The sequence below is a fragment of the Lithobates pipiens genome, unplaced genomic scaffold (assembly GCF_037356315.1).
Source record: "Lithobates pipiens isolate NorthernLeopardFrog02 unplaced genomic scaffold, aLitPip1_a1.2 Scaffold_19, whole genome shotgun sequence".
Lineage (NCBI taxonomy): Eukaryota > Metazoa > Chordata > Amphibia > Anura > Ranidae > Lithobates > Lithobates pipiens.
The window spans coordinates 283,945,200-283,958,762 of NW_027507764.1; the positions used below are offsets into that span (position 1 = coordinate 283,945,200).

The 13,563-nt window shown below is 43.5% G+C and overlaps 1 protein-coding gene across 5 annotated transcripts in view; it reads right to left on the bottom strand.

Moving 5' to 3' along the window:
• TGFBR1 (transforming growth factor beta receptor 1) overlaps positions 1 to 12,171 on the bottom strand; it is a 458,152-nt gene extending 445,981 nt beyond the window's left edge. The window contains exon 1 of one of the 5 annotated variants that reach the window (XM_077491981.1): positions 11,869 to 12,171. In XM_077491981.1, the coding sequence (XP_077348107.1) occupies positions 11,869 to 11,950 (82 nt within the window). In that variant the 5' untranslated portion in view covers positions 11,951 to 12,171. The remainder of the gene's footprint in view (positions 1 to 11,868) is intronic. The other 4 variants (XM_077491983.1, XM_077491979.1, XM_077491982.1 and 1 more) reach the window with 4 other exon arrangements.
• Positions 12,172 to 13,563: the final 1,392 nt, after the last annotated feature.

The window sequence follows — 13,563 nt, forward strand, 5'->3', positions numbered from 1 at the left end:
TAAAAATTGTCATCCATTGAGAATTTAACACTTTCCTTCCTTTTTGATCAGTATAATCAGAGTTATAATCAATTGGATCATAGGGAAATGTGTTATAACTACTGGTGGTGACTCGTGGTTTTCTCAGTGTATTGTGTTCTAAAAACGGATATGATTCTTTAACTCAGTGTACTGTTCGATTCTTTAACTCTGTAACTTGTATGATTCTTTAACTGGGTGTACTGTGTACTCCTGGCTCTTGTTTTAAGTTTGTATCCAGTTCCTGAGTGTCACTGTGCTTGGAGTCAGCTGATTGGTTGCAGGGAGGGGCCGAGCTCTCACTCTAGGATCATATTACCACTGCCAGCTCTGCTGTGTACTGAGTGCAGAGTGAACTATTTCAAACGAATCAGTTCACTGAAAAGAATCGATTCAAAAGAATCGATTCAAAAGAACGATTCGTTCATGAACTGGACATCACTACAATGCACAAAGCAGAGGTACGACCAGAAGGAACGCATCCACTGCTAGTTCAGCCGTCACTGTCAGTGCTGTATAATTTCAGCGCATTGTTTAGACAAATATAATCAAAAATTCTATGACCTGGTTGATGAAGCCATTACCGTGGAGATGTGGGATTTTATACGCACTAAATATCCAAGAAAACCTACAATGTACGCATTACCTAAAGTACATAAAAACATCCAGAATCCCCCGGTTAGACCCATCATCTCGGGGAATGGATACATCTCAGAGGCCGTCAGCCAGGTCATAGACGATCATCTTAGACCACATGTCTTAGAATTAGCATAATATACCCAAGACACCATTCACTTATTGCAAATTTTGGAGGATTTGATAATTCCAGATACAGCACTATTGGTAACTATAGACGTCGAATCACTCTATAATAGCATTCCCCATGATTTAGGAATAAAGGCAATACAACGTGTCTTGCAACAAAGGTCGACTGTTTAATGGAAATTCAACAATTTTATTAATACTTGACTTCATACTGAGGCATAATTTTGTTTAAAGGATCCCACTACCTCCAGGTATAAGGGGTGGCTATGGGCACATGTTGTGCGCCCTCATACGCCAACTTGTACCTGGGGGAGTGGGGAAAAAAAAAAAAAACATTGTACTATGGCAACATTATATAGACGATGTATTTTTTGGTCTGGAATGGCCCCAAAGAAATGTTGAAAACATGCTTGGTGATGATGAATCAAAATAATTTAAACCTTTTCTTTACAATGTTCTACAATCGGACTCAAATTGATTTTCTGGACATTACCATCATGAAAAATGCAGCAGGGAGACTCACTACAAGATTATTCAGGAAGGAAACAGCCAGCAATATGCTTTTGCATGCCGGCAGTTTCCATCTGGAGTCTTTTAAAAAAAAATAAAAAATAAATAAAAAAATAAAAAAAAAATAAAAATCTATTCCATATAGTCAAATGTTGCGAATAAAAACGCAACTGCACAACCAATGAAGCCTTTCAAGAAGAGGCGGGTGAACTCAGTAGGAGACTACTATTACGAGGGTATACAAAAACCTGCCTGAAAAAGGCTTTCAACCGTGTCAAAAATCAAGATAGACAAATTTTACTATTTGGAAAAAAGAAATCTAGTAAGGTTGAGAATACAACTAGATTAATACTACGGTTTTCAAATGAACATGAAAAAAAAAATAAGAATTCTCACAAAATATTGGTCAGTATTGACAGAGGATCCAGTACTATTGACTGTTGTCACCCCAAGACCTCAAATTACTTTTCGTAAAGCTGGCTCTCTTGAAGACTCATTGGTACAAAGTGAGTATAAGGGTAACCAACGCCTAGATCCATGCAAAACTTGGGGAACCTACCCATGTGGGTCTTGCTCCTTTTGTGAATACATAAAGCAACGGACAACTTTCAAGTTAACCAATGGTGAGAGGTTCTGGTTAAAGCATTTTGCCAATTGTAAAACCAAAGGCGTTGTTTACCTGTTCCAATGTGAGTGCGGGGGGGCTTTCTATATTGGGAAGACCAAACAAGAATTTGGTCAACGTATAAACAAACATCTGTCCGCCATGAGGATCTGCAACCTCTACCTCCCCTTAGGGAGGCATGTTGCAGAGGTTCATGCGCATAGGATGCCTGTTGTAAATTTTACTGTTGTAGATCGGGTACATATACCAATTAGAGGGGGGGATTGGAACAAAATACTCTTGCAACGCGAAATGCGCTGGATTGAACTCTTGGAAGCTACAATCTATCCAGGGCTTAATGAAACAGAGTTTTAGGCCATTTTTAGAGGGCTATGTTTCAGGAAAAACTGAATATTAAGTTGGCTGGTGGATAATTGGGCTCCTCTCCTAGGATTTACAATATGATTTTTTTTTTCTCCTTTTCTAAATTTAAAAAACAACAATATATACTTGTATTTTGTATAGATTTTTTTATGGGAACAGTATTTGATGTGTTCAATACAGGTTTATAAGTGGACTCATTCTTTGACAGGATCTGCAGTCACCGCACTCCAGGCACAGGTAAGCCCACGTGTGTGGCCTTACTAGGAGGGGGGGTTGTTGGGGTTATATTTTACCCTCTTCTCTTTCCCCTTCCTGTTTTTCAGCCACTTACGTGGGCACTGGCTCTACTCCTGGCAGCCACCTTGTGTGGCGATCAGGGGTTCATCCAATCTATTTCTGTGTCTGTGTTTTTAGTTCTTGCCTTTAGTGACACATTACAGGGGACAAATTCAATTGGTGTTCATCTGAATTTATAGGTCATTTTTGTGGATTAATTTCCATATGCCCATCAAAAAGCTGATTGGGATAGGCCCCCTGAAGTGGATTGCAATATATTTAGCGATCCATGATTACAACTGTAGTCATACAGTGCAAAATCTTTGTGTTAATGATTTAGGTGTGAGAGAGAATAGTACTATCATATCCATCTTTATCCTAGTACCTGTCACTCGCTGATATATTTCTGTTAGCTTACACCAAAAATCTCTCAACTTGTAACAGCTATACCATATGTGTTCTAAAGTACCCTATATTCCTCCCCTGTTGGATATAATCCGGAAAGATGGATGGTGCCGTCTTGGTTGGGAACGACACCGACATCTGTTCATTTGTTCCCTTCAGAATGTATGTTGAAACTATCTGCTGTTGTATACAGTCATTTCCTAGTGTGCAGAGGCTGCTACTTCCGGAAGTTCAAAAAAGCCCCACTTCCGGTTCCGGGTGAAAATGACGTCATTTCCGGTGGAAGATGACGCACCGGAAGTGCGGAAAAAAACGGTAATAACGCCGCTATTAGACCAATAATGGATCTTGTATTTGGAGTAATCTCCAAGTGAGACCTTCAATCAAAAAAAAAAAAAAAAGTATTTCTAATAATGAGGAGGAGCTCTTTAACCTCCCTGGTAGTATGATTCAGTCCAGTTTTAGGTGCTGGAAGCGGTACAATTATTTTGCATGGAAATTTGCCGTTTTATTTTGTAGTCCTGTAATTCTTAGGAATAACTCTTAAATCTCTTCAAACCAGAGTAGGGCTGAAACAACTAATCGATTAATCGGCCAGTAACATAATGGGGTTAAAAAAAATAAAAAATAAACTAAAATTAGCCCTTTATAGTACAAACAGAGCAAATTGCTACTGTAAATATTACTTTCACTGTCTCATATTAAAAATGAACCCCTTACAGTAGTAATTATTTGCTCTTTTTGTACAAATTTTTAGTTTTTTTAGCCCCATTATGTTACTAAACATTTCAGGCCTGGGTCACGCCTATGTGTTTTTGGTGCCATTTGCAGAAACACTACAGTTCATTTACATTGTTTCCTATGGGACACGTTCATATCCATGATTTTTCTCAGCTGCTTGGAAAAGACAAGTACTTTTTATTTTTATTTTTTTAACACAAAACAGTGCTATTTTGTTTTTTTGGTTCAATATACTTCAATGGAGAAGCTGCAGAAAAGCATGTAATAATACGTTTTTGCGGCAATTTGTGTTATTGAATCTGCCCAACAACAAATTGGCCAAAAAAAAAAAAAAATGTAAAAATACAAATCGCCGCAAAATTACTTTCCCCCCCCCCCCTTTTTTTTTAAGGTTTTTAACCGATTAATCGAAACAATAATCGGCCAACTAATCGATTATGAAAATAATCGTTAGTTGCAGCCCTAAACCAGAGTCTAGCAGACATCCCGGGTATGATAAAGTTTATAATATAATAAAGAATAATAAAAAATTATTCAATAATGTAATCAAATCCTAAAACACTGAAAAAGGGACATGTTTTGGTTGCTATGGGCAATCTCCAAATTCCAGGCAGAAAAAAAATAAAAAAATAAAAAAAACAGTATTTATAATATAAAAAGTGCATGCAGGGCACTGCACAGACCACTAGGGACAAAGGGGGTGTGTCATTTTTAATACAGCACGGTAATCTGTAAGATTACCGTGCTGTGCGTGTTTTGTGTCTTTTTTACTTATTTGAATTTGCAGCCGCTCTCCGCTCCCGTGCGCCGTAGGGAACGGAGCTCGGCGGCATTCGGCACTGAATCGAGCGGAGGACAGCTCGATCACACAGCGTGGGGGACAACGCTGGATCCAGGGGACAAGGTAAGCAACTCTGCCTCTGTCCTCCCCTGCATCCAGCGATGCGATCCCGAGTCTGGCTCGGGGTTACCGCTCCTATCAGTAAATTTCTAACCCGAGCCAGACTCGGGATTACTGCTAGGGGGGTTAAAGAACCTCCTATAAGAAAGAGCTGGTGGATACATGGGAGGAGTCACTATTCCTATTGGGAGATTTTTTGGCGCCAATCTACTCAATAGGGGCTATTTAAGGCAGACGCCAGAAGTCCTATTTAGGTGGGAACTCTCCTCATGTCCTTTGGATTCTCCAGATCTGATGACATCGGTAGGGAAACATAGATCTAGGAATTTGGAACCTTGATACGGCGGTAAGCTATGATTTAGGAACCTCTCTTTTTATGAAAAATGCAATGATATGGGTTAGACTAAAATATTCCTTGGTTCTTTTTGCCTTAGGTTCCTCAGACAAGATTGGGGCTCATACAATGTAATGTTTCCCCATCTGCTGGGCCATTGGACACATATGTAAAGGAGTTTTCCATTCCCATCCTTTGTCGAGTCTGTTTGACTCCAGGGCTTTGAGTGAGGTGACATAGTAGCAGACCCTTACCATCTTCATTTATTGGTTCAACCTTCTCCCCTTTGGCCCGTTTTTTCCGTCTTTGGGACGGTCGCCAAAACAAGAGAAAAATGCCTTTTATGGCATAAAAAATAAACATGCGAGTCAGGGCTCGACAAAACCCGGGCGCCAGGTCGCATTGGCGACTAGAAATAGCGACCTCGCGCCTGGGGCAGCACAGCTGGGGGTATCCTGTCTCTGTAGACCCCTCCCCAGCGTGATCGCGTCGGGCCGTTACGCCGGCGGCCGAAAATTTAGGCCGCGGCTTTGAGGCCTTCGGCGGTCCTATGATTCCTTATGGAATCTGGCGCCCTCTTGTGGTCGCCGTTGGTATGACAAACCAGCAATGCTAATGACTGTTTTATATTACCTGCCTCTTCTTCCCTTTATTTAGAACCCCCTAAACATTATATATATTTTTTATTCTAACACCCTAGAGAATAAAATGGTGGTTGTTGCAATACTGTCTGTCACACCGTATTTGTGCAGTGGACTTACAAGCGCACTTTTGTTGGGAAAAATAATTTAGTTAATAAAAAAATAAGACAACAGTAAAGTTAGCCCAATTATTTTTTATATTGTGAAAGATAATGTTACGCCGAGTAAATTGATACCCAACATGTCACGCTTCAAAAAATTGCACCCGCTCATGGAATGGCGACAAACTTTTACCCTTTAAAATCTCCATAGGCGACGTTTAAAAAAATTCTACAGGTCGCACGTTTTGAGTTACAGAGGAGGTCTGGGGCTAGAATTATTGCTCTCACTCTACCGATCACGGCGCTACCTCCTATGTGTGGTTCGAACACCGATTTTATATGCGGGCAGGACAGGGCGCGTTTAAAAATTATTATTTTTTCTGCTTATTTTAACTTTTTTTTTTTCCACTGTTCTTTTAAAAAAAATGTGTCACTTTTATTCTTATTACAAGGAATGTAAAAATCCCTTGTAATAGAAAAAGCATGACAGGTCCTCTTAAATATGAGATCTGGGGTCAGAGAGACCTCGGATCTCATATTTACACTAAAATGCAATTGAAAAAAAAATTGTCATTTGAAAAAAAAAAAAAAAATGTCCCTCTAAGAGCTATGGGCAATGACTTGGAGACGGGGGGGCGGCGACGGCGCTGCTATCTTCCCCCTCACTCGTCTCCATGTCAGGCCAGGGACAGGTCCGGATCGCCGTCACGGACCTGGCTCCTAACTTTTTAAGCTGGCTCCTAGATTCCAAGCAAATTTGTCAACCCCTGATGTGAGTATTATCAAGTATTGGGATGTAAATGCATTGTTATGTTTACAAGTGTATTTTTTGAAATATTTATTGCTTGTTGTGTGTTCACAGATATTGGCTTCCCTGAAAAAGAAACCATTAATACATACTTTTCAAAACGTGTAGGAAAATAGCCGCTTGCTTTGTTGCATAAAGTTTACGCATGTGGTATTATTTTATGCTATATAGGCCCCTTTCACACTGACGTCCCGTTCAGGCCCGCCTGTCAGTTTTTCAGGCGGGCCTGAACGGGAGCTCCATAGAGCTCTATGGAGCGTCGGATGTCAGCGGTGACATGTCCGCTGACATCCGACCCGCTCCGAAAAAGTGTAACGGAGGAAAAAGCTATTTTTCCATCCGTCTGCGGATCGGATGACAACGGGCACTGCGGTCCGTCGTCATCCGATCTCCCATAGGGGAGAGCGGCGCTGTGACAGGTCCGTCCCTGCGCAGTGTGCAGAGACGGACCTGTCATCTCCCTGCTCAGCGGGGATCGGCGGAGTGATCCCCGCTGAGCAAACGGATATCCACGGGGCGGATCAGAACTGATCCGCCCTGTGTGAAAGGACCCATACATATGTCAGCACAACATTGTTGTTTTATGGATTTCTGTTATTGTAAAGTTTTTTTTGATATTTGTAATAAAATTTATATTTTTATATACAATATAATTTTTTCTATATTGCCTTAAAAATCCCAAATAAATTTGAGGTGTCAATCAATTGTATTAACATGCCTCTTAGCAATTTCCTTGGGGTGTCTACTTCCCAAAATGGGGTAATTGGGGAGGGGGGGAGGTTATATTGCCTTGCCATTTTAGCACCTCAAGAAATTAGATGTGCAGCTTTTAGTTTGACTGCCTAAATTCCAGAAAATGTACCCTAGTTTGTCTGTCTAACTTTTGCACAAACCAATAAATATAAGCTGATCGCTTTTTTTTTTTTTTTTTTTTTAAATCAAAGACACGTGGCTGAATACATTTTGGCCCAAATGTAGGACTATAATTGAGACAGGGAGTAATAGAGCGAAAAATGTATAACAATAAAAAGTAGTAACTTTCTCCACAATTTTCAGACAATATAAATAAAAATCGTAGAAGCAAGCAAACGACATCAAAAGAAAGCTCTATTTGTGGGAAAAAAGAAGGCAAATTTAAAGTACAACATTGCATGACCGTGCAATTACTAGTTAAAGCAGCACAGTGCCAAATTGTAAGAAGTGGTTAAAGAAGATTACACAGCACAGTGCTTGTGCCGTGTAACCTGCACCCTCCCTAAAAAGAACAACAACAAAACATACCAGGGCTGCTCCACCCTTATTCGCCGTGGTCAAAGTGTCTCCCTCCGTGATAGGCTGCCTGCTTGCTCTCTGGCCCCACCCCCTCTGGTGCTATTATTGCAAAACTTAAATTTGTGACTGCCAGCCTTGCTATTAGAGGCTGGTATAGCACACTATGTTTGTTTTTTTTTAAAAAAGGAGCAGTGTAAATACTGAATTTCAGCTGTCTTCAGGCTGGTCACATGACTCGCGGCTGCTTTCCAGCTCCGATGGATGCCTTCTGTGGAGGAGACAAGTGGCCACGTGACCTCCCTGGCTGAGGTCACAGCCCCTCCCACAGAAGACATTCATTGGAGCTGGAAAGCAGCCACGAGCGAAGTGACCGGCCTGAAGACAGCTCAAATTAGGCATTTACGCTGCTCTTTTTTAAAAAACAAACATACAGTGTGCCATGTCAGTCTCTCAGAGGGGCTGGCATAGACTTATATTATTGCAATAAACACTAAAATTCCCAGCAGGCCTGAAATGCTGTCAACACATAGGCCTCATGCATACAGCTGCTTTTAGCAGCGTCAGGACTTTTTTACAGTTTAAAAATGCCTCCATGTTAACTATGAGTCCACGCACACACAGGCTTTTAGGACATGTAAGTGGCATAGGCAGTTTCAAGCTTTTTTTTTCTTTTTTAAACACAAATACACATCAGGGCAAGCACGTGCTGAGGACCAGCATTAGGAATGTAAAAATGTCTAATGCTGGTAAAAGCTGCTAAACACGGCTTAAGGCTGGACACAGCCATGTTAAGCCTCGTCAAGCGTCATGATGATTTGAATTGCAATGCAGCTTGTGTGCTGTGGATCTTGAAGGGGAACCCTGAAAGATTTTAAAAACACCCCCATACTGGCATGGGGTTCTTCTCCAAAGAGAAAACTAAACCCGTCGGTCTGTCAGGGGTTTTAAGGGGAACCCCCACACCAGAAAAAAAAAAAAATAATAATTTGGCATGGGGCTCCCCCAAAATCCATACTAGCCAGTTACCCGAGAATGCAGGAAAGGAAGGGGGGGGCAAACAAGCTCCCCCTTGACCATACCAGGCCACATGCCCTCAAAAGACCTTGTTCCGATGTTGATGGGGACAAGAGCCTCCTCCAACAACCTTGGCGGATGGTTGTCAGGGTCCTTATTGGAATCTGAAAACCCCTTTAACAAGGGGGGCCCCCAGATTAAGGATTGTTCCCCTACACCACAAAAATATATAAAAAAATAAAAATAAAAAATGTGTCAAAGTTAAAAACCAGCACAGGTTTTTGATAAAGTAATTTGTTAAAGCAGCTCTGGCATCTTCTCCTTCAGATTTCTCCTCCCTCCACTGAGGTCTTCTACTGCCGCTGGTTCTCATCTCTCCCCTGTCTTCTCCCAATGCTCTCTACCGCTGTAATGCTGGGTCTGCCATGTGCCATTACTTCTACAGCCATGGGGCTGGGCCACTCGATGACGTCATCCAGAGGCCCCATCCCTTATTACGTCACCACCCAGGGCATGATGAAGCAGCGACATCACAAGGGGACATGGCCTCTAAATTAAGTTTCCAGGTGGCCCCACCCAATGGCAATATAAGTAATGGCACTTGGCAGAGAACATCAGAAGAATAGAGAAAGAAGACAGGAGGAGAACCGGTGTCTTGCCAAATACTGTCACCCGTCGGATAGTGTCCACGCAGTACGGAGGACAAGGAGACGCCGAAGGTCTCCAAAGATGAACAGTGCCTGTGCACTGAGTCCAGGTTCATGCCCCACCATCCAAGTCGACAGAGTTAGAATAAAAAATTGCCGAGCGAAGCGAGGCCGTGCCTCAAGCGTGGCAAGCAAAGCGAGCCCGCAAGGGGCCCTGTTACTAAGTGCATACCGAATGTCCACTTGCATGGTGGGGCTTGAACCTGGACTCAGGGCACAAGGTACTATTAAGTATGCAGGCACCGTTCATCTTCTGAAACTTTTTGCATCTCATACTCCGTGCTGCGCAGTACGAGGCGGACACTATCCGATGGGGGGACAGTTCCTGGCAGAACACCGGCAGTGGGAACAGAAATCTAAAAAGGTGAAGAGACGCCGGAGCTGCTTTAATAAAATTACTTTATCAAAAACCTGTGTATTTTTATTTTTGACACTTTTGGGAGGCGGGGGGGGGGGTGAGTACCCCATACTCACAGGGTCGGTTGCTTGGATCCGTTAAAGGGGGCTCCCAAATTCCTTTAAGCCCCCTGGCCGCAGACCCCAACAACAACCGGCCAAGGTTGTCGGGAAGAGGGCCTTGTCCCCATCAGTATAGGGACAAGGTGCTTTGGGGTGGTGGGGCAAAGAACCAACCCCCATGTTGAGGGCATGTAGTCCAGGAGGGGAGGAGCCGCTCACTTACACCCCCTTTTCTGGCCTGCCAGGCTGCGTGCTCAGATAAGGGTCTGGTATGTTCTTTAACTGCAATACAAAAAGCTACTAAATGTACATATTTACAGCCACTTTTTCCTGGCATTGGTAGAAGCTTTGCAGCTCCTTTTTTCTAACGCCCTGTGTGCATGCAGCCATATGCATTCAACCAAACTGAACTGTAAAAACCAAATAGCTGGTTATAACCGATTACATAACAGTTAGAGATAAAAAACAGAGGCCAAGATGGCATCTTCCTTGGCTGAAAAAGGGATAGGAGGGTCTCCTCCCACTGTTTGTAATAGATGAGTGGCATTGGTTGTTGTTGTTACAATAAAGCTGATCATCTGCTCTAAAGAGCAGTACCAGCGTAATGCATGCATCACTCCGGTAAAACCCCCTTGAAGCAATATCGGTAATTAAATCGAGTAGGTTTGTGAGCGATACTGCCCAAAAATAAAAGAGGAATATTGGTCGATCCCTACTTTTGACAAGTTTTCCTTACACCAAAAAAGTGACAGAGAAGGGACCTCCAGCTGATTGGCAGCCTCAGCTCTGTTACGGCCGGTTCACACTGCGGGCGATGCGAGGCGACACGACTTGCCTCACCGCAATCTGACAAGTCGCCCCCTTTCTGTACAATGGAACCGTTCTGAGAGGAGCGACTCGAGTCGCTCCGACTCAGAAAAAAGGTTCCTGTACTACTTCTGGGCGACCTCGGGGCGACTTGCATTGACTTCTATACAGAAGTCATTTGCAAATCGCCGCTGAGGTCGCGGCGAGGCAAGTCTGTGTCGCCTCGCATCGCCCGCAGTGTGAACCGGCCCTTACTGATTGAAGGGGGTGTGCCCCTTCCCTCCAAATCAGTGCTCAGAACTCTCCACAATGAGCTCTGCAGAGCAACTTCAGCTCACCTTTTTTTTTTACCTCTCAGACAAGCTTTATAAAATGTAGCACCTTTGAACGGATGTAAAGCAAAGAAGACTGCAGACAAACAGGTACAACTTATATAGCAGGATTTGTTTCATCTCTGTATTACCAGAGGAAAATCCCTTCACTGAGTAAATGTAAGGACTTACAACCAGTTTAACAACCGCTGGAATTGTACAGGAACTTGGTCCACATTCCTGTCCGATTCAATACCGTGAGACTTTTCAGCATATTTATTGGAATGGGCTCAAATCACACTAGATCGTGCCAAAAGTAGTGCATAAACGACTTCGAAATACACACTGCAGCAAGATCCCTTGACCCACTGCATATTTAATCTGTGCTTGGGGTGTTATGAATACATTGACATCTGCAGCAGATCAGACACCTAGTGCGGTTAGAAAATGGAGAGTTGAACGTGGGTTGTGTGAAACGGGCCCTAAAAGATACATTTTGAAAACATGTCACCGCCGTCCCCATTACAAAAGATTGAAGCATTTTATAACTCACATTTTAAAACCCTATCTTCTGGTGGGTCACACATACGTGATCTCAGTCTATTACGGAGTAGTAATATATAGTTTTCATCAACTAGCACAGCTCGTGCCGACAACTATACAAGGATCTCCCTTTCCTTGAAGCCACGCCATAACAAAACACGGCACCGGCTACAACATACACAAAGCTCTGCCAAAGAGATTGGACTGCGGTCATCCTCTCCAGGCCATAGTGCTCAGTCAGAACAACACAGCCCCTCCTTCACTTACCCGCAGATCCTGTCAGCTGTATAAGTACAGAAAGCAGCAGCAGGTAAAGCCGGGGCACTCCGGAGAGCGTAGCCACAGACATAGCCTCGCACTCTATGACTATCACATCACTAGCTGTAGCTCACTTGACTTCCGCTTCGTCGCTGTCTTTATAGCTTGATCTTCCTACCGTTAATTCTCGCGACTATTCCGCTAGGAAAAAAGAAACCCCTCCTAATTTCCAATGTTTCCTATTGGGCGGCTGGGTCTAGGCCAAACCTCCGCCCGGCCTCGGCTCCCAAAACACTGTTGCTACACACAAAAGCTGATTCTTTCGTCTGACTCCTCCCCCTCGGTGTACACACGACTACCTTCACGGCTCCTCCCCCCAGACGAAGGCGTCACTGTTGTGAGCGTGTGTATGGTGCAATATCGGGTGTGTGGATGGTTGTCTGAGGAAAACAAAGAGCTTCCTCTAACGTTACACGGTTATAGTCCCCGGGTTGTGAAATATCTGGCTGAAAAATTCACTGTCGTCCGGGTGATAATAATTTCACAACTGTATAAGGCGTCTCGCAGCAGCCCGTCCAGGCAGTCACAAAAAAAAAAGTAAAACGCCCTTAAAAAAAAAGAAAAAAATGCAAAGAAAGTTCCTTAGAGCCGGTTCACACAGCGGACGATGCGAGGCGACACGACTCGCCTCGCCTCGCTCTCGCAAGTCGCCCCCGTTCTGTACAATGGAACCGTTCTGAGAGGAGCGACTCGAGTCGCTCCGACTCAGAAAAAAGGTTCCTGTACTACTTTTGGGCGACCTCGGGGCGACTTGCATTGACTTCTATACAGAAGTCATCTGCAAGTTGCCGCTGAGGTCGCGGCAGGTCGCGGCGAGGCAAGTCGGAGTCGCCTCGCCTCGCCTGCAGTGTGAACCGGCCCTTAAGTGCACTGTGTTTGGACACCAGACACAGTGCAACGCCGGACACAGTGCACTTATGGGAATAGATTTATATAGAGAGAGAGACGGCGCCCTCTAAGTGCAGCAGTAAAGTTGCTCAAATTTATTAAAAATGGTTAAAAAACACTCACATTAGATTAGCCGTCTCCTGAGGACATCGACTCCCCGAACACCGGACTAAAGGCACCACAGCTATCAGCACCACCCTGATTGCTCTGACCACTCCAAGGAACCTTGCCTTACAGCCCTGCGAGTCGCCCTCATGGACTTACGGATGAAACATTTTATCCCTGATATGCCTGTACACCACTAATCTAATGTGAGTGTTTTTTAACCATTTTTAATAAATTTGAGCAACTTTACTGCTGCACTTAGAGGGCGCCGTCTCTCTCTCTATTTCCTTGTTTCCTAGAGCTTCTTCTTGCTTTAAGACTGGCAGCCTTTTAGGATACAGCTTGTACTGCTGATCCCCCACACGGACCACCCTGATGATCCACAAAGACCCTGAACTTCTCATCGAGGATACTGGTGTGTGGACATACCCAAAACCCACACAAAAACTGATATACTTCAGCTACATAAAAACGACCTATCTTTTATACTAACAATTTTTTACACATATATGTTGTGACTATACTATAATACATCCTTGGGATCCCCAGCGAGCGCCATATTACCCTCCTCCGCTGAATAGATTTATATGTCTATGCAATCACAAGATTGCAGATGTGGTGTTTCTTTTGCGGGAGATCAGCCCGCCTTGC